This window comes from Planococcus citri, chromosome 1, assembly GCF_950023065.1.
Source record: "Planococcus citri chromosome 1, ihPlaCitr1.1, whole genome shotgun sequence".
In the NCBI taxonomy this organism is placed as follows: domain Eukaryota; kingdom Metazoa; phylum Arthropoda; class Insecta; order Hemiptera; family Pseudococcidae; genus Planococcus; species Planococcus citri.
The window spans coordinates 64,623,702-64,645,554 of record NC_088677.1 but is presented as its reverse complement, the minus strand read 5'-3'; the positions used below and the strand labels follow the sequence as shown (position 1 = coordinate 64,645,554).

The 21,853-nt window shown below is 36.0% G+C and overlaps 1 protein-coding gene and 1 long non-coding RNA gene across 2 annotated transcripts; both read left to right on the top strand.

The window, feature by feature from the left end:
- The first annotated feature begins 10,195 nt into the window (after positions 1–10,195).
- On the top strand, positions 10,196–12,751 carry LOC135833333 (uncharacterized). The gene has a single exon (XM_065347078.1). It carries the CDS (start codon positions 10,330–10,332, stop codon positions 12,316–12,318), a length of 1,989 nt encoding a protein of 662 aa, XP_065203150.1. The 5' UTR covers positions 10,196–10,329; the 3' UTR covers positions 12,319–12,751.
- A 6,234-nt stretch (positions 12,752–18,985) lies between these two features.
- Positions 18,986–19,952, top strand: LOC135833332 (uncharacterized). The gene is made up of 2 exons (XR_010556447.1): positions 18,986–19,532; positions 19,637–19,952. It is a non-coding gene; the product is annotated as an uncharacterized LOC135833332 (long non-coding RNA).
- The last annotated feature ends 1,901 nt before the right edge of the window (positions 19,953–21,853 follow it).

Genomic DNA, 21,853 nt, shown 5'->3' with positions numbered 1-21,853 from the left:
GCCGCCGCCACGGCTACCAAGAGGAGTATCTCCCGGCAACATTCGAATGTCGAAAGCAAATCAACAACGTGCCGCAGTAGCACAGCAGCAAATGGCACCAAATGCCAACGTAAATCTGGCAGCAGCCAGACCTGACCAGGTACCTCCGCACGTTTCGGTGATGGACCAGGTACCACAATACGACGATCAAGGCAAATTGATACCACCTGCGCTACACACGCCATCGACACAAACACGCAGCATTTATCGAACTCAACAGACAAAAAGTCGAAGCAAACAAGAACGAGATCGTAAAGGACCTTTCGCACAGACGAAACGAGAACACGATCGATTTTTTCGATGATATGCGATAAAAGCAACGACATTATTTCCATTTTTTCCACTACAATTCTACCCTTGTCGATATTCACTTCTTGCGACGTTTAACAACCAAGCCGCGAACGGCGTATACACTGCAATTGCAGCTCAAGACGTCCTAATGATGGGAGATGGGTATATCTGGGGAATGATCCAGTATATGCTACGACTACGAGAGAATATGCTACAAGCATTACATCCAGGACTATACCGACGTGATTTGAGTATCGTTGACCTCATCGATACGTTAACAAAACTAAAACACGCACCACCGCGAGTCATGTACTCAATTGGAAACTGGGACATGTTTAATGGCATGTCTGCGAGGACTTTCCGCGATCATTATGCGGTACTACTACGACTCATGCGAAAGTATAATGTAAAAGAAATTTACATTATGCCACTAATGTATTTTCCCGACCAAAATGAGCAGCTCGTAGAGGCTTATACGAAGGTATTTACAGATTCTTGGTCTAGAACCTACAATGGTATCGTAGAGATAATGGGACCTGAAAACTTCTTCGGCAACATGCGACCAAATATGGACGACTTTGGACCCTGGTTTGAACCAGAGGTCTATCACGATTACGTATTCGCAATCCGCGACGATCTTATCATGCCGCCGAAAGATCCGAAAGAGCGAGAACGTGAAGAGAACGAAGGAGAAGAAGACGCCTTCCAATATTACGACGATGATAATTCTTCGGAATACTCGCAATCATCTCAACACTTCGTTCAACAGGACGATGAATTTCCGGAAAAACAAGCCGAATTACAATTCGAAAGTCCAGGAACGGATTACATACCGATTGGTCAGCAACAAGCTGGAGCTAAAGACAATACACTCGCAAACGCTGGACTTAGTCAAGCCAACTTGGAGCAATTCAACGCTCAACAAGCGCAACAAGCGCAACAACACGTTGCAATGGAAGGTATCGAAACCACACCGGAAACGGTACAAAAGATGGTTGAAGTACCTGGAGGACAACAAATGATGAACATTTCGACTACCAGATTCAATCAAGCTTGCGACGAATTGAATCAAACTATTCAGCAACATGTTCCTGAAACGAAACAAATGCAACCATTTGGAAACAATCAAGTTGCAAAACACCACGGGCTACCCCCAATGATCGATAAACCAGCTTTCACCATTTTGCGAGATGGAAAAACTGAGTACACTGGACACAGCCCAAACACACCTGAAAAAATGGAAGAAGGAGTGGAAACGACTGTTCTACCAGGAACGGTTCCATTTTCAGAATACCCTTCAACGTCAAACCCTGGTACGCCACAGGCGCCGATAAACACGACGCAAGGATCCACAGGACCATCGCCAAATAAGTCGCAAAATGCAGCAAACTTCCTTACTAGTACGCCGAAACTTCAACGCCAACAAGGCGAAGCGAATAGCAACAAAGATAGCGCAAACGCTACGATCACTCACGAAGATGCTGACATGCCAGAGAGTTAATACGATACAATCGTAAACACGACTTAGACACAGTCTAATACATAAAATCTGGTGAAAATTAACAACTACGTACGACTCAGAAAAGATAGAAATTTTGGCCATTTTTGAAATAATAATTTCAACTTCCAAATTGTAGGTACCTATCCGAATAAAAGTAGGTACTGATAAATTCAAAAAAGGTTTGAACCTAGGGACCAATTTCACCAGGATTTTCATTAAAAATTTTCCACTCGAAGTCTCACTTATTTTTCGTAGTTTTGAACTTTGTTTAATTTTTCAAAATCGAGTGGACTAACGTAAAATTGCAAAAAATGAGTCAAAATTACTTTTTAACCTAATCGCGCAGCGATGTCAAATTGACATTTTGTAAAAATTACCCACAGGGTACCTTATTAATCAACTTTCTCAACAGCAATCGTCGAAGTATCATCGTAGTCGCCACTGACTTGGCATCATCGCAACCAAGGCGAGGTAACATTCCGCCAACGTTTTATTTCAACGTCGTTATCTGTATTCGAAGAAGTCAACTTTAACATCCGACGATAATCATCTGTATTTTGGTTCGATAATTCGATTATTAATCCGCTACGTTGCATTTTTCGATTGATATATTATTGTGCTGATTGTTATAATTTGATTACATGTAATTTTATTCGGTCACAGACTGATTAATTTTTATTTATCTATAATTTTGTTTTCGAAAGGACTGATTAGATTTAGTTTTATTTTGTAAGATTTGACAATTTGTTTTACGATGCGTATTTTTGGACAGTTGTTTTATTTTTAAGATTTGTATTCTCGACGCATCGATACAGTCCCATTATTATATTTTGTAAACTTTTTGTAAATTTTTAGAAGTTCTAAGTTTCTTGTAATTTTTTCACACTCGAGTTTCGACACGAATCACTACCACAGGTAGACGACAAGTACCTTCAACTTTAATGCACAGCATCCAACTTTCGGTTCGCTTCTTCGACTTTGTCTCGTCTATCCTTTTCGATTTGGGAGTTTGAAAAAATTAGTAGAATAAGGAAAACGTCTTTATTTTTGATTTCTGTCGCTAGATAGCACATACTTACCCGATGTTTTCAACTTCGTGTATTCTGTCCTTATTCGTTGCTCGTATCTTCGGATGCGATAGCGGGTGGTGCAGGGTCGCGAAGGGGAGCTTCGGGGGTATTGCTACGTGCACAGTGGGCTAAAATTGGATTTACTCTGCCTCGAATTTCCCGCAGTGGAACACCACGAGGGGCAGAGACTGCTCCCACAGGGACCAGCCTTACAGCTTCGACATATCTTTCTCTCTCTGATCCGTGCTTTCCACGACTGGTTATACTCATTGAGTAAAGCCACGAAGGGGCATATGATAGAGGGGAGATATGCCGGACCTGTAAGGGTTATATAGGATTAAGTATATGTGTTGGTAACACTGATCACGCGTCGCGACACAGGGCTACAAGCCCACGGAGCGGCGCTGCGGCCGATTGTTATATTGTTGAGGTACGTAGTGATCGGACGTGTCGACGCGATATAATCTCGGTGGTGTATTATAGCCATAATTGGCAAGAAAGCGTATTATATTAGTTTTAATTGTGTTTAATTATAAGTAACTAGTGTTAAGTGTAAAGTATCGTGTTGATACTATAAACCTTCTTAAAAGGTATTTAATTGTGTTTATTCTTTTACGTTTAATACATAGTGTCTTACACGTGACTACATTTTACTCATTGTGTGATATAATTGGTATAGCCTCCAGCCGGGGTAAGTGATATATTCTTTGAGTATTCAGCTTATGCAAGTATCACCAAGTGGTACATAATATCATTATATTTACATGTTGGAATTTTTTGAAACTTTTAGGTAATTTTTGAAAAAAAATTTATAACTTTTTGGAATTTTTTGCAAGAAAAAGCATACAATTTTTCAGCAAGAAACGAGACTATTTGGCAAATTTTTACAAAAGAACGAAACGATTATTCTGCATGACCAAGTGACCACTGGTCACCTTAATATACGAGTACTTACTTACTCACTCTAAAATTTTCACGTGAAAATAAAAATAGCTAGAATACCTACACCATCCACAGCATTTCGATATTCATTCATCAATTTCTATCAATGAAATTAAAATCCCAGATTTGGCGGTTTCTTCCATCGAAAATGTAAATTTACGTAGGTCGAAATACTAAAACCTCTTTTCAGATACTTTTATCCTTTCAAAGTCTCGTTGCAACACGGTTTAATCCTGCGGTATCAAAATTGAAACGAATTTTAAACTTGGTATTTACCATGAAATATCTTTCGATAAATCAATGCCTATATCCATCCCATCGTATATTAAAATATCTGGCATACGCCCCCAATTGGGAAAAACTCTTTAAAATTTTGCCACAAACGTAGGTTGCTATAAAGCTCCACCAACCAACACCAAACAGACCGCTTCTATTACACAGATATCGTAATTCCTCAAACGTTTCATTCATCCAGAAATAAGATATCAGGAAAAAAAATGAAAATTACAGTGAAATGAGCGATTTTCGTTAGGTAGGTAACACGATTCTACCTGGTAAAATATGCAAAGAAGCTTTAAGTGGTATTAAGTGTTACGAGTGTTTTAAAATTTATGCGTCGCGTCTCATCGTCGTGTCGGGGTAAAAATTACCACCTTTGGAACATGCTCGACAGATGGTACATAACACAGAACGAGATCGAGCTGGCGAAGCTTAAAAGCGAGATAATTTTACACTCGGAATAATACTTCGATAAACTAAAACTCGTCGTCGAGTTCGCAGCTTACGTTTAGGTTATGATTCGGTGAAATTTGAATTCATCTTATGGTCGGGGATCAAAGAGCTGTATTAGAGATGTTATTTTTAAGTAAAATCTTCGCAGCACAGGAGTATAGTAGTCGTCGAGCTGAATATTGACGAGGATATAAGGCTTTGTGCGTTTAAAAGTATAACGTCGCATCTTGTGTTTCAGGATTACTCGGCGAACCAATTAAAAATTATCTTTTGGGGCATAAAACGGTAGCAGATTAAAAATTGATTTCACCGCAATAGCTCTCGACGTGGTAGCTGCTCCTACTCCTACTGTGGGCTACGTCGCACTTAAAAGTTAAATCACCGTTTAAAAACTTCCTTATATTCAGGTAGAGGTAATTTCATGTTGATGGCAAAACCTCCCACGGCGATGGCGTTATCGTTGAATTATTCGCGCAGTATCTTCCAACTAACTCCAAGGCCGAATGTTTAATCAAATCTACGAGTGCTTTTTCTTCTTCTTCTATAATTCACATCGAAGCTCACAGCTCACCTCTCACGTGTAAAACTTTACTTCCTCGGCGAATTCGAACATGATAATTCTCTCGTCTCGTGCCTCCGCCAACATCGAACCGTTTTCCAAAAAGCTTCGTAATTTATTCGACGGCTACGGAAAATTTTCAACGCCTCGGGTACGATAAATAAACCAATCTTAAAAAGGCCCATGTAAATGTTTGAACAACACTAGGTACATATATATTGTATATATACGCGTAAACGATATTTTATTTATTTAACCATAAAACATCGACTCGCAAAAAATACCTACCTATCGTTTCCTATGTTCACGAAGACGACGACGACGGTAGCACCGATAGCGTTCGTCTGTCATTGTTTATAGTTGACTTTTTGAAAGAGTAGGTAACTTTGAAAAAAAAAATCCAAAATTGATACTTTTATTGATGAAAATTACGCAGCTATATATTTCATTCGTCGAGAGTTTGACATCACCTTTGGGCCCGAGTAATACTCGAGTAAAAGTAAACTATACTTACTAAATTTTTTATCTCGAGGGAATATCTCGTCATAAATTCGGTAAAAAAAAAGAGCCATCGTTATATTTACCTACTTCTTTCAGCTGTTCGGGTATATTTTTGTAATATTTTCAAAAGTGATTCATTTACCTAAGAGTACAACCTGAATCATTTGTCTGTAAACGACAGAAAAATTTGACGGGATATTTGACACATGCAGCATGCTATATTTTAGTTTTAATAAATATAGGTACCTAATAAGGCCTTTTAATATGCATGGTTGAACTCTTGGAAAATTTATTCAGCCCAGACACAATCTACGTAGGTGTAGGGTAGGTAGGTACTCGTACAATAGGTAGATAGCCATCATGAAAACAACGAAAACTTTCGAAGTATGAAATCTCTCTCCCCACCTTTGTTTCCTGTAGAATTGACTCGAAAAAAAAATGATGTCATAAGGAAAAAGGAGGAAAACTGAAATTCAAAGTACGGAGGTTTCTCGATGACCCAGAGAAATATCTTCGATACGATTTGATTGATTCTGTACAATTGTGTGCTCAACAGATGTTTTTCATGGCGGCCAATTATTGGATTAAAAAAATTCCAATGTCACTTTTTTCAAAAAAAGTTGTCCAGAAGACTTTGCTTTTTGTTAGAAATTGTCAAAAATTCGAGCTTTTTAGAAATTTAAAAGGTGTCACTTTTTTGGTTAAAATATGGGTAATTTCTTTGTCAATAATCTCAAAAAAAAGTCTCTTATTGTAAAAATTTTGCTTTTCGCCAAAAATTGTCAACAATTCTCGCTTTTTAACAAAAACGTTAAAAATTGTCGTTCTTTTGTCAAGAATTCCCAAAAGTCTTACTTTTCCCCAAAAATTGTCCAAAAGTGTAGCTTTTTTCCTAAAATTAAGTACCTAAATGCCCTTTGTTTTGTTAAAATTTTCAAATAGCAAAAATTCCCACCTTTTTGCCAGAAACTACCATAAAAAGTCTTGCTTTTTTATCAAAAAATTTCAAAATAAGGTTTGTTCAACTTTTTAAATTTATGAACTATAATAATTTGAATTAGCTTCTGTTTTTTTCTTTTGTAATTTTTTTCTACATTAAAATGTTTTGATCACGTTTTGTCACTTTTCTGGTGACTTTCGAGCTTTTTTGGTTCCTAAAGCCATTTTTTTTTATAAAAAATATTTATGTTGAGCTCTACATTCCACAACGACTTGGATCAAAGGCAGCCACAGTATTTATCGAAGGGCAACATTGGCACGTACCCAGGGCAGCAAATTTCAGCAGATTTTAGAGGATGGCAAATTTTGTCAAAAAAAAATTAGAAAAAGGTTAGAAGAAAAATTGTTGAATGTAGCAGCTCGACCAAAGTTTAAAACTTGATTTTTTTGTGACTTATTGTAGTGTTGAAAGAAATCAAATTTTTCAAAAATCGAAAAATGGATCAACTTTTCAATTTATGCATGATTTTTTGCAATCAGCAAAAATTTATTTATTTTGTGCCAACACAGATTATTCTCTTTGGAAATTAACGAAACACCTAAAAGGACCAAAACAAGCGACACCACCTTTGAGACAAGAAAATTATGAATGGACACATAAGGCATCTGAAACAGCCAAAATCTTTGCTGGCCACCTTGAAAAACAATTCAAACTTCATCCACCATATGTAGATCACCACCAAATATATCTGCTACAGAATGAAACAACACTAAAATGCCAAAAATCACACTCAACAAAGTTAGATGAATTGTTTAACAAAATTGAAAACAAGAAATCACCTGGATACGACAAAGTTGACAGAAAAATTATCAAAGCATTTCGACCTTGGCTGATTTGGTATATCACACAAATTTTTAACATGATAGCATTGATAGCCTACTTACAACTGGATTCTATCCTATCCCAACCAATGGAAATATGCTGAAGTTATTCTCATCCATAAATCAGGAAAACCAAAACATGAAACCTCATTGTACAGACCAGAGCTGGAACTGGTCCAAATACCAAATATACCCAGTCCTGGCTCAGGCGAAACTGGGACCAATTACAATACTGTATTCCAGTACTCGTATTCAGTTCTATTTTCGCCGACAGATATGGTCCGGTAACCAGGTACATAGTCCTGGGTCCCAGGTTATTGTCAAGTGTCAACTCGCTAGTGTATTATGTCACTTAATACATTCATTCATTCATTTCTCATCATGCACACACACGCATACAAATTCTCATCATTTGATTCTAAAATTGAAATGAGTCATGGCTGATGTGTAGGTCGTCAAAGGCCAACTTGGGACTGGATAGTCCCAGTCCCAGGTTTGTCTTCATCAAACTGGTAACCCGGGACTGCTTCAACCAAATACGGTAACGATTATACCCAGGTAGGTACTACTCTGTCCTGGTTCGAGCTCTGGTACAGACCTATCAGCTTATTGCCAATCCTATCTAAAATCTTCTAAATACTAATTTTACAAAGGCTATGACCAATTCGGGAAAAGAGAAAGCTGATTATAAACCACCAATTTGGATTTCCTTTGAAACACAATACTATTCAGTAGGTACATTGTCTTGTGAAAAAAATTAAAAACTCTCTTGAAGATAGAAAATTTTATACACTGCAGCTTTTCTTGATGTAAGTCAAGCTTTTGATCACGTATGGCATACTGGTCTCTTAATAAAACTTGTAAACCATCTTGCAGATATACCTACTAAATATGCAATCTTCTAGCTCACTATCTAAATGATAGAAAATTCAGAGTCATATATGGCAATGCTTTCTCTGACTTCAGAACAATGCAAGCAGGAGTACTGTAAGGAAGCATATTGAGCCCAATATTATATCTTCTTTACACAGATGACATCCCTTTTACGAGTGACATCAGAATGGCGCCACATTTGCTGACGACATGTTACAGTTACCATACACAAGATTTTGATCCAGATGTTGCAATGGACAAATTACAAAACAACTTAAACACAATAAATGAATGGTATCAAACCTGGAGAATCAAAATCAATAGTAAAAAACCAAGCTGAGTCCTTTTTACTAGAAGAAAAGTCGAAACAACTCTCTCACAATGTTTAATAACGATGAAATACTTTGAACAAACATCGTCTAATATCTGGGATTACACCTCAATAACCATCTCACATGAAGAGATCATATTCTGAAGAAGAGAACTCAACTCGATAAAATAAAACTCAGATCGCTTTATTGGCTTCCTGGAACTAATATGCTGAACCAACAAAACAAAACAGTATCTTAATTATACAAATGTTTATTCAAACCAATTTGGTCCTATGGTATTGAACTATGGGGTTTGGCTAGTGAGTTCAATATCCTGATTATCGAAAGATTCCAGAAAAAAATTCTAAGAAAACTTACCAGCAAAAATAGCTTTTTTTCTGGTTAAATAAAAATCTAAATTCAAGCAAATGTCCTTGCAAGTTGAGAAAACTCAAAAAAATTTTCACTACAGGGTGCCCAGAAACATTGAGCACCCCTAAAAACGTTTCCTACTAAAATACTTTGGTTGGTCACAGTGAATGATAATAATGATAGCACATGATTGGTTGTTGGACTGGAGAGATAACATTCCACCAATCATATGCATCTATTTCACGTTGTCAACCTATATTTTTAATGAAAAACTTTCTTTGGGGTGCTCGATATTTCTGGGCACCCTGTACTTTCCATCCATTCCAAGGTAGGTATTTAAAAAATAATTGATTATTTTAACTAAAATGATTAAAAATCGCCCAACAATTCAATTCAACACTTCGTTACTTATAATTGATAAATTGTGATTTTTTTTTTACTTATTTGTATTAAATTTAAGTATACGTTTTCCATTAAAAAATTGCGTTTTTATGAATGGCTCATTCTTCAAAATGAAAATTTACCGGCGAATTGGGGATGGAAAATATGGAAGGGGCAAATTTCCGACTGTCTAAGGGCGCGAAATTGTTAAATCCGGCCTTGATGAAATTCGGATTTGGATGGTTAAATCTCTGATAATGGTCATATTATTCATTTTACCTACTCGCAATTTTAGTTGTGAGCTTTTCGTCCATGCTTTTTCCAAAAACCGAGGTTCCCTTGTGTTGTTAGCTTTAGTTAGCCTAATCGATTCTCTGAATTCTCCAATTTTCTACCGAAGTTTTTTGAACTTGATTATGTAGGTATCGTATCCGTACCTACCTTACCTACCTACCGTGTATACCTATTTATGTACATTGTATAAAATATAGGGACCGTAGTAAAGTTTCAGTTTTTATCATTTTCGAATATCTATCTTTTAACCACTTTAAAATTGGTTAGGTACAGCTGCTAAAAATCAATTTTTTACTTACTTTCGAGGTATTCAACTTGAAAATATACTTATCGTTCTGATCAATTCCGACTTTGGCTAGGATAAAGAATTTGGATTTGAGAGTGAAATACACTTTGAAAATCATAATCCACTCAATTATATTCCTCTTGGAAACCGAGGTTTCCCGAAACTTCAAAAAATTAATTATCAAATCGGTATTATCAGTAGTCTATGATTATCTCAATTAACCATCATGTATTTTTATCATTGAGGAAAGTAAACTTACAAGTATTGATCTAGGTACCTGACCGGTATTTTCTGTGTTAATTGCTTTCAAACAAACGACGAGTTTTTTTATTGTAAAGAATTGATTCAAATTCATCATGTTACTTTTCATACTCCTATTCAACTTGCTCCTATACCATCACGAAACTACCTGCTGCAGCTACAATAAGGCCGAAGATGCTCCCATCGAAGTACCAGAATTAGCGATAAGAGAACCGTTTGTGAAACCAGCCAGTCCAATATTCATTCAAGCTTTGAGTTTCGAGCATTTAGTCGAACAAAGCGTAATTTTCTTCGACAGGAGCTTACTAATCAAGGAGATCTTCGACCAAGACATCAAGGTGTTCATTATCACGATGCCGAATGGATTCGGTAAAACCATGAATTTAGGCATGATACAAGCCTTTTTCGAAATCCAAGTCGACGTAGACGGTAACACCATCGAACCGCTTGATCAAACTACTCATTATCGTTTATTCAAACTCGGTGAAATCGTACACAGAAAAAAGAACACGGAATTCCTGAAACGACCTTTGTTGATCGCAACTCGTCACGAAAATTTCACCAATCAGTATCTCGGCCAGTATCCGGTAGTTTATATCAGTTTCGCTTGCTCAAAAGGCGATACTTTCGACCAAGTTGTCGACGAATTGAAACTAAAAATAAGCAAGCTTTACGAAGAATTCTACCATCTGTTGGGAGCATTTCGTAAAATATCGAGTAACCCGAGAAGTACCCAGCAGCAGAAAGAACGAGCTGAAAATAATATCGAGACGTTTAAAAAACACGCTTTCAAAAGGAGCACCTTGCAAGAGGTGCAAAATAGTCTGGCGTTTTTGTGCGAAGCCCTGTACGAGAATTATGGAAAAAAGGTGATTTTATTGGTAGACGATTACGACGGTATTCTGAACCATACGCTTTTCAGCGATAAATTTTTCAGCACTAAAGACGAGGATTTGATTATTGAATTTTTCAAAGGCTTGGTAACGTGTACGTTGATTGAGACGAATTCCATCGAGAAAGCTATTCTAACCGGAACGATTTTATTGCAACAAGGCTCTTTGATGCCGACGTTGAATAATTCAAAAGAATTCAGTATCCGGCATAACGAATTATCGTCGTTTTACGGCTGCGAGGATAATTTAACGGAAAACATATTCCGGCAAATTGGTATAAATGAACTAGCTCGTGGCATGATTCGAGCTGTTAGATTGGGCTATCGTTTGAACCTCGAATCGTCCCAATTATCGTACGATCCGTTGACATTGGCTTGTAATTCGGGCTCTTGTTTGGTACCGAGATCGTACGCGACATTTTTCCATAAATTTCTAGACGTTGTATCGTTTCGTAACGCGTACAGTGGGTTAGTTTCAAGCTATACCCTACCGGATATTAATATCAGCGACGTGCATTTTGACAGGTTAGATTTCCGGATACTGAAATCACCTCCGACGAACGAATCGACCTGCGGACCTTTTGTAAAATCTGCCATGAAATATTTATACGCTACTGGCTTCTTAACCATTACTAATTCTTCGACTGGGGACCGGCTCGAATTCCAGTTCGTAAGCGAGGCCATTTTAGCCCTCATGAAAGGCGAGCTTTTGGCGTATTACGATAAAGATTTCAAAGTCCAGTCGGATATTTTGCATACGTACTTTTCTCTCATGTCGTCCGAATTCTACGATTTTTCTCGAAACTTCGAAAGCAACTGCCCGAATTTGGAATTACTGATGACGAAATTTTATAAAATATTATTAGATCCGGGCCGAATAGCTCAACCGGACGAAGAACTGATTCATAATTCGGTCAATTTTTTGATCATTTTTTTCGATAGGTTTAAAAGACTGGTTACTTACGGGCGAGAAATGGCGTTATTTTCGGACGACTACGTTCTTACGGTATTGGAAAGTAGCCTGGATGAGATATCAGCTGAAGAGGCGTTGAGACGAGCGAAAAACAAAGCGCAAAGTTTTAGAATATATGATAACTTCAATATGTTGAAATTTATTGGCATAAACGTCCGTCAAAATGGCACCGTTGATATTCTCGCTGAAAATAAATTTTATCGAGAGTTATTCGAGTGATGATGGAGTTGATTTGTTTCAGTTTCGGCGTGGCGTGTCCTTCTCGTATAGAAGACGACGAAGTCTTACAAAGTTTTGGCGAATTTTCGTACCGTTTTTTAATACATAATATAGGAGAAGTATAGTATGATGTTGACTCGAGTGGAGTTTGCCTTATTGTTGATTATTTAATATTTCAAGGATGTGGTTGAAAAGTTTTCTTGTTATTGAAATAAGTAGGTACTCGTCCTACTTATACTTACTTTGTGAAGTAATTGATTTTGCATAATCGAGATGATATCAATTTTTGTATAATAATATCGATGAAGTACATACATGTTTTGTTCAATCTTGTGCTTAGTTTTCACTTTTGTAATATACAATATACATAAGTAGATGTGCAAGTCAGGTAGAAAAAAAGTGATAATCTTAATAAAGCAGAGATACTTATGAACTCGAAAAATCATTTACCTAACTAATAATAGATTCTCAGGATCTCAGGTATTCAATTAAAACCGTTCTCAGGATGTCATCTTCGTGTGTAGCCCAAGTTTATAATTGAGAGCACATTGTAAACTGAAAATTGTCAAAATGTCATTTCCCCTCATCCTCAATTCCGATCGTAAGCGAAGTCAAAATCCATCAGAATGGTAGATTTTTGAGTTGAATACATCGAAGATGAATAGAACTAAATTCTAATATCATCTAACCAATTTTGAAATTTTTAGGAAAAATTCGAAAGTCATGGAGAAGATTGGGCTCTAAATTACGTAGCTCGATATGATGAAAACAGAAATGGGGTAAACCAAGTCAACTACCAAAGGGAAGTTTTAAATCACGGGTATGTTTTTTATTTGAAACTTGATTATGAAATGTCATTGATGGGAATTCTTCAGGATTTTTCCAACTTTTCAAAAGGCTCACAAAATGTCAAAAAGTCATTTGTGAGAGTTTAATATAATTTTATTTTCTGCAGTGATTTACCGAAAATTTCCACACTTCGCCGGAAATTGCAACTTAACCGAAGATAAAGCTCAATTTACAGAAAATTACCTACTCGCCAGTTAGACTGTTGTTAGAGCAACTTACCAAAAATTTCCTCACTTCACCAGAGATTAGCAGTAATTCGCTTACGATTTCCAATGGATTACCGAGTAGCCTATCAAAGTCACCGACGACCTACCCGTTTACCTGCTTATAGTTGTCTGTCTGTCCAAGACCGTCTCACTGCAAATCCTCTCAAGGTCGTTGACCCTTGCGTCTGGCCTCCTAAGATCATATGACCTGTCAGAATAGATCCCCCGTTGTATGTCTGCCCGTCTTAAGGTCATTGATCCGTCTTCCAGGCCTCTCAATGTTGTCTGTATTCCTGTTTGGCCTCTTAAGGTCATTAGCCTATCTGTTTGGCTTCTAAAGAACGTCTTTTTTGACCCCTTAAGGTCATTGACCCAGTTCATATGTGATGTTATAAGGTCAATGACCGCTGCAGTATGAATTCTCAAGGTTGTCTGTATTCCTGTCTGACTTCTTGAGGTCATTGACCCGTCCGTCCGACATTTTCAACGTTGTCTGTACTCCTGACTGACCTCTTAAGGTCATTGACCCGTATATGTGACCTTTCAATGTAGTTTGTATTCTTGTCTGGCCTCCTAAGGTCATTGTCCCATCTGTTCAAATTTCTCAAGTCGTCTACATTCCTGTTTGGCTTCTTAAGATCATTGACCATATTTATATCTGCCCTCATAAGGTCAATGACCCCTTCAGTATGGCTTCTCAAGGTTGTCAATATGCCTTTCTAGCCTCTTGAGGTCATTGACTCGTCCGTCTGACGTTTTCAAAGTTATCTGTACTCCTGGCTTGACCTCTTAAGGTCATTAACCCGTCTATCTGGCCTTTCAAGGTAGTCTACATTCTTGTCTGGCTTCCTAAGGTTATTGACCCATCTGTCTGGCTTCTCATGATCATCTGTCTGCCTGTCTAGATTTTATGAGGTCATTGATATGTCCGTCTAGACTTTCAAATTCGTCTGTATTCCTGTCTGGCTTCTGATGATGGTCATTGACCCGTCTGTATGAACTCTCGAGGTCACTGACCTACCGATCTAGTTACTTAAGGTCGTCTGTCTGCTTGTCTGCCCTTTTACAACTACCCCAATTGACCTAGTACAGTTTTAACATACGTACTCAAATATGTTTGAAATTTGTAATAAGAATTTGGTTAAATTTCTGACATTACCTTCCCACGTCAGACTTTTAAAAAAACTTGCAAAAAATTCTGATAAATTTCTAACATTTTCAGACTTTGAGAGAATTTTTTAAAAATGACCAAAATTTAACATTTTTTAATGTTTAAACTCTGAGTAGATCTGATTTTACAATATTTGGCCAGACTTTTAAAAACCTGGGAAAAAATCCAATGAATTATTGACATCAAGTCAGACTTCTAAAAACTTCTTAAAAAATTAACATTTTCCAACATTGTATTATCAGACTTTTGAAAACGAAAAAAAAGATTTGTCAGACTTCTCTTTTTATTATTTTGGAATTCTAAACATTGATGTTGACTTAAGCAAAAAATATATCCAAGATTAAAATTTTTCCTTGGATGAAGGATTTTACATCCATCTTAGGCCCTGATTTTTAAACATTTTTAATTTCATAATATTATTTCGTTCATTCAGAATTAATTCGATAAATTTCCATGGTCAAAAGGGTATTCCTGGTTAAGATAGGTGAAATGGCCCTGTTCTCAGATTTGGAAAATCATGATGGATTATTGTTGGGTACCTCCAATAAAAATTTTCGAGCGGAATTTCCGCCCCCCAACCCACCCCCCTTGGTCAGTATAGCCAAAAAACGCGTTTTTTGCGCGAAAAATTCGGTATCCATGAGTGGTGAGGATAAAATTCTGGTACCACGCGGAATGTGTAGGGAAAGCCTGGGCCTTTCAACACGATTTTTTTCAAAATTTTTTATCGTAGTGGTGGGGGTAAAATTGACAAAAGAAAACTTTGAAGCGCCACAGCTCCGAACTGAAGGGTACTACACAAAAACTGTTTTCGCCAAAATGTGTCTTTTTACTAGTACTTTCTTCCTACTGATCCATGAAATTGAAATTTTGTCTGCAAAAGGCTCCTATTTGCAAAAAACTCTGAAAAATACGCGTTTTTCGCGTTTTTTTGCAAAATTATGCGAAATATGCGAAAAATGTATAGAACAAAACATGTTGAGCGTCGAATTTTACCCCAGAAAACGTGTTCAGAAGGTTGTCAAAACGCTCATCTACTGAAGTTAGCTTAGATTGTAATCATGAGCCCTCAGAATAAAAAGATACCAAAAATATTCAAATTGAGGTCAGAGCGATTCAGTTATAATTTTCACAGTCTTCTCATTTTAAACACGTTTCCACAATGCTTGGTCAAAAAAATTCTTCAAAATGAAAATATCGCAAGTCAAACTTACAAAAAGTTACCAAGAATAGGCAAATTACCCAAAAATTGTTCAGAAATCCAACTCGAAATCAGTAAGCATCTAAGCAAAAAATACAAATTTCGATTTCAATTTCAATTTTCAAAAATTTCAACAAAATCTTTTTCAAATCCAATAGGTACCATACATACATGTTCAACAAATCTGACCAAAATTCAAAAACTTGACCCATCATGAGGGACAAATTGTTTGAAAAATCAATTTTTTTTAGCATTTTTGAAGATCCTTTACCCATACTACATATTCTGTAAAAAAAAAGTATACGTTTTGTATCTTATCCATAGATTGATGTGATAAACATAGGTACCTATCATTTTATTTACAAGTATGTATAATTGAACATTTTTTTCGGGTCAGAATTTTTCTATTTTTAAAGAGAACTGTAGAAAATGAATAGAAAAAGAAATCGAGAGAAAAAATACTTATAAAATTACAAGTATTGATTTTAAAAATGGGAAAAGCAGCACTTTTGAGACAAATTCTGATAAACCTTAGGACTTTTTGACAATTTTTTCAAAAACCGTACCTTCAATCTATTTTGGCTAACACGAGATTTTACTAACCATTTTGGCATAAAATAGATTTTTTTGGATAATTCATCAGAAAAAGGCCTTTTGCCCACAATATTTCGTCAAAAAAGTGGAACTTGCAGACAATTTTGACAAAAAGCAGTAGTTTTGAAAATGTTGGCTAAAATCAGAAGTTTTTTTTCCGATACCTAGGCATGTAATTTACCTATTTATTTTGAAATAACTATTAAGAAAAAATTAAATTTTGACAATGATTTGCCAAAAACAGGATTTTTTAAGGATAATTTTTGGAAAATCAAGAATTCTTGCCAATTCAGGCAACAACATTTTTTGAACATTTTGGCAAAAAGCAGGAATTTTCTTTTGGCAATTTTTACAAAGTTAAGAGTTTTTTTTAATAATTTTGACAAAAAAGGAACTTATATTTACGATTCTGACGCAAACGAGATCTTTTTTAAAATTTAGGCAAGAGCAGAACTTTGCAGACAATTCTGGCAAAAAACGTAACACGTACTTCTTAGGATCATTTTGGCAAATGAAGGAAATTTTGAAATTTTGGCTACTAACAAAGTTTTTTGGTCATTTCTGCAAAAAATATTAGGACTTTCTTGATAACGTCAAAAAAAGGTATTTTCTCAACAATTTTGGCAAAAAACTGGGCTTTTTTGGAAATTTTGACAAAAGTTGAGATTTTTTACTTAGTTTTTTTTCACAATTTTGGCGAAAATGAGACTTTTTTTACAATTATTCTGGCGATAAGACTTTTTGAATATTTTGGCATAAAACATGTGCTTTTTTGGCAATTTTTACAAAAAGTCAAGATTTTTTGATAATTATGGCAAAAAATTGGAATTTTTGAAATTTTGGACAACAACAGGTTTTTTTGCTCATTTTTACAAAAAATATTAGGATTTTGATACTTAACTTTATTCAGAAGAAAATGTGTTTTCAACAATTATGACCAAAAATAGTAATTTTTTGATAATTTCGACAGAAGTTAGAATTTTTTTATAATTTATACAAAAATGTGACTTTTTTGATAATTTTAGCAAAAGCAGGATTTTTTGACAAGTTTGCAGTAGCGATTTTTCGCCTCATACTATGTAGCGACATCACCAACGTGACAATTATCACTTTATCAGATAGCGCACAGTGAGGTGCCATGGACCTCATCTCATGACTTTGCTGTAAAGATGTGATGTGTGCGCCCGCTTAGCTCAGTAGATGAGCGTTTTGACAACCTTCTGAACACGTTTTCTGGGGTAAAATTTGACGCTCAACATGTTTTGTTCTATACATGTTTCGCATATTTCGCATAATTTTGCAAAAAAACGCGAAAAACGCGTATTTTTCAGAGTTTTTTGCAAATAGGAGCCTTTTGCAGACAAAATTTCAATTTCATGGATCAGTAGGAAGAAAGTACTAGTAAAAAGACACATTTTGGCGAAAACAGTTTTTGTGTAGTACCCTTCAGTTCGGAGCTGTGGCGCTTCAAAGTTTTCTTTTGTCAATTTTACCCCCACCACTACGATAAAAAATTTTGAAAAAAATCGTGTTGAAAGGCCCAGGCTTTCCCTACACATTCCGCGTGGTACCAGAATTTTATCCTCACCACTCATGGATACCGAATTTTTCGCGCAAAAAACGCGTTTTTTGGCTATACTGACCAAGGGGGGTGGGTTGGGGGGCGGAAATTCCGCTCGAAAATTTTTATTGGAGGTACCCAACAATAATCCATCATGATTTTCCAAATCTGAGAACAGGGCCATTTCACCTATCTTAACCGGGAATACCCTTTCAGCCTTTCTGGTTAACTTTTCAATTTTTTGGATTTTTTTTTTAAATTTAGATTTTGACATTTTGCAAACTGAGCATCATGAAAAAAGTTTCAGGATAGAGTGTAAAAGAAGAAGCTCTAACGAATGTGATAACTGATAAGTAATCCACGAATGGAGATCGTGGTTCAGTTCAGGCGAAGTTGAGGAAGTGGGGGGAGGGACGACGCGACGTGTTCAATGTCCATGCACTGGAATGTACGTTTATTTTGAACCAACCCGAAAATGTGGCTTTCCTTATCCAAAATCCAAGCAGTAATGGTGTATTTATTCAATGTACATTTTTTAAAGTCACCTTCGTACCTTTACGATTCGAACCATACAAAAAATAAATTCTAAAAATTCAGCAAACAGAGCGATAACAACCTACGATGTTTTTCCCTATGTATTTTAGGTAAGTATATTTTCGAGTCTATAGGATCTGTTCGAATTTATTTCTAATGCGACGTAATTTTCACCTTATTGAACATCCATATCTATCCGTGCTAAAACCATGTTCAAGTTTATTCTTCGAAACAAAAATTAAAGTAGACAAATGCTAAAATACCACATTTCTCGTACGATGAGTGTTGACTACCTTACCTTCCTTCCTTATACCTACCTACCTACCTACCTACCTATGTACCTACCTATACCTACCTACCTACCTACCTACCTACAGGTACAAGTATTTGGAAATTTCCGAATTGAAAATGTAAACATTGTTTTATTCATGCAATGTTCGCATTATTCCACTCGTTGAAATAAATTCAGCCGGGTAGTTTGGATTTGGAAGCAACAACACATCGTCGATAATATCGACTTGAAATGGTTTATTTTGTGGTTTAACTGCGAGCTAGGATGCCTGTTGGTATTTCATTCGAGACATAGCGTTTGTTATTCGATCACTTTTGCTCTTCTGCCTCTTCTTGTTACACATACAAGGATTTACCAGAAATGAACGTAAAGCGATGTATAGTTTTCATTGAGTATTAGGGTAACACGTGCTATTTAGTTTCGTAAAATATGACATTGTTTGAGAATGTATTTTTCGCTTTATTCGTTGTTCTTCAAAAGTCTGAGATGGATACATTGATGAAACTTTGAAAGATGCAACGATAAAAAATATATTTATCTAGCCCAGTTTTCTAGAAAGATAGCGAAAATGGTATCATTTAAATCATATCCGATATCGATAAGAGTGGTATTAGGTAGGTACTTGATTCATTTGTTGGTATAATTTCAGCATTCGCTAAGTAATTTTTTTGAATGCTTCAAAGTTGCGACAAAAAAATGAAAAAGATTGTGCCCGTTTTGCGATTTTTGGATACCGTTTGCTTGTATTTTTGGGCCACCTTTGTTCCTATTTTTATTCTACTTGCCTAGAACCAACTGTCATGTTTGTAAGTTGATTGAATACCTATGTATGTATTTGTGGAAAAAATTATTTTTATGCACTGTTTCGCTTCATTATTATCATGTTGCTTTCCTTTATGACCCTTGTTAGGTAGAAACCGTGATTTACAAATCCTCCGTTGATACCTGCTGACCACAGAATCGCATCGAAATCTGAAACAATGCTCCTGTAAATTTAATAAAATCAATACAGTTATGAATGACTTTAACTGCCACACTCCATTATGATCTGTTCAGCTCTTCAAGATGAAATCTCCCTCGTTTGTGTCCCGTCAGCTTCTAAAACCATGGAAAAATGGATATGTCCCGTTACGACTTATCTGCATTCATTTCTGTCATTTCTGATAAATTTTTATAAGTGCTAGGTGAACCTGAAAGAAGAAATAAAATCAGTAAAATACCATTAATCGAGTTTCAGTATAAATTACGTACTAGTTTACCAAGAGAATCATTCGATATTCTAAACAGGACACCATGTATATTATTAATAAACAAAAACTTTTCGCTAAACTGAAAATCGTAAATACCTACAACGCAAATTCAAGGCTCAGGTGATGGGTACCTAATTTTTGTAAACAAAATTCGTATCTTAGGTTCCAATGTTGAAATATAACTTCGAAATTACGTCACAGGCCTAAACCAAAGTTGAATAAATTTCAAATTAAAAATGCCAACTTTTTTAATTAAGGTTAAAATAAAAAATAAAGAGTAAGCAGGTTTCAAATCGTAGAGTCGAGTATGATGAATACGTAATAAATTGATTTTAATCTTCAAAGTGGGTATAACGCGAATTGACCATTTATCATTCCAAAAGTCTATACAAAATTAGAAAATATTATTAATTCGTTGATGTATTTCAGTCCAATTTCTATAATACAAGAATTATAATTAATTTTTCTCTTTCGTTTTCTGCTATCGTGGTTGAATATAGCTGTTTGCAAATGCTGAACAATGATTAAAATGCTCATCCGTCAATTGAGAATTGAGAGATTCCAGTCGAATGTAAATGAAAAAGTGATTTTTTTTTTGGCCTTGCTATGAGAAAAGTTTACTGAAATGGAATTATATTACCACGCAGTTTTGGTTGAAAATTTCTTTTATCGTTTTGTACGAGCTACTTCCTCTTTTCACATTTCAACTCTCATTCATCGCTGCTGTTGAAAAACTATACGCGTAAAAACTTTAATTTGTGGCAGACTGCGAGGGCTCTTCGGTGTCTCTGTAAGTCTATATAGATATTTTATATATAGGTATTTGTTTTCGAATTTTGATGATGGTAACAGTCGACTGAGCAAGTATGAAAAACACTTTCATTCACGTTGTTTGAAAGTTTATTCTCAAGAGTGAACTATTATTGAAATATTTGACGTTATTGTTTCGATTTGCGATGTGGAATTATGTGTGTATAATATACGAAGTAATTCAACTGTATTCGATAGGTTTGTATAATACCGTCTGGCTCAAAATTATTCGGGTGCGCAAAGTGAGAAAATTTTGTTAGCAGGATGAATAATTATAATGTTGATAACTATTACATGGGAAAAAATTCATCGACGTGTTTATTCAATAGGTATTTTTAAAAATTTTTACTGGATCACTTTATTTTTACTTGATGGAGAACTCGAATCATATCATCACCATCAGTAAACAGCATCAGATGATAAAGTTAGTGAAATACTCTACCCTTACATGGGCACTTTGGTGCTTATGGTAAAACTGAGAGCCAAGTAGGGGTTTTGGAGAGCAAACTTGCCTAAAAAAAAGTTGGTCTTACTATCAAAGTGGTGGCCATTTTGAATCACCAGCCAAAATTACCTGTTACCTGTTGGTTGGTCAAATGGTCACTGTGCTGTGCACAGCTACGAGGCGGAAGGTTTAGTGACTTTCTTAAATTAGTATGATCTTGACAGGTGAGTAGGATGTGGGAGATAGTGAGTCAGCCTTGACATGTCAAGTATATTTGCTGGAGGGAATTCTTTTTAGAAGAGATACAAGTGGATGAGAAGGGTATGGTCTGTGTGTACACAACATAAGGCAATGAAATGCTTCCTGGGCAAATCTTGAAGGTTGGAGATGTGACTTCGGCGGGGAATTATAACTGCAAATGTATGGCTTCCATCACATCAGACACAGGGACAGGTGTTTCTACATAGTACAGGTAAAATTTTTAGTAACTGCTTTGCTTCCAAGTCAGCTGTTTCGTTTCTCAGAATTCCTGAGTGGGCTGGAATCCAGGCTATTGTAACACTCATGTCACCAGGCCCTGACCATACAACCTAGTTACCGAGAAAATCTTGGTAGGCCACAA

Coding starts and splice junctions, on each gene's coding strand:
- LOC135833333 (XM_065347078.1), top strand. CDS start 10,330: ATGTTACTTTTCATACTCCTATTCAACTTGCTCCTATACCATCACGAA.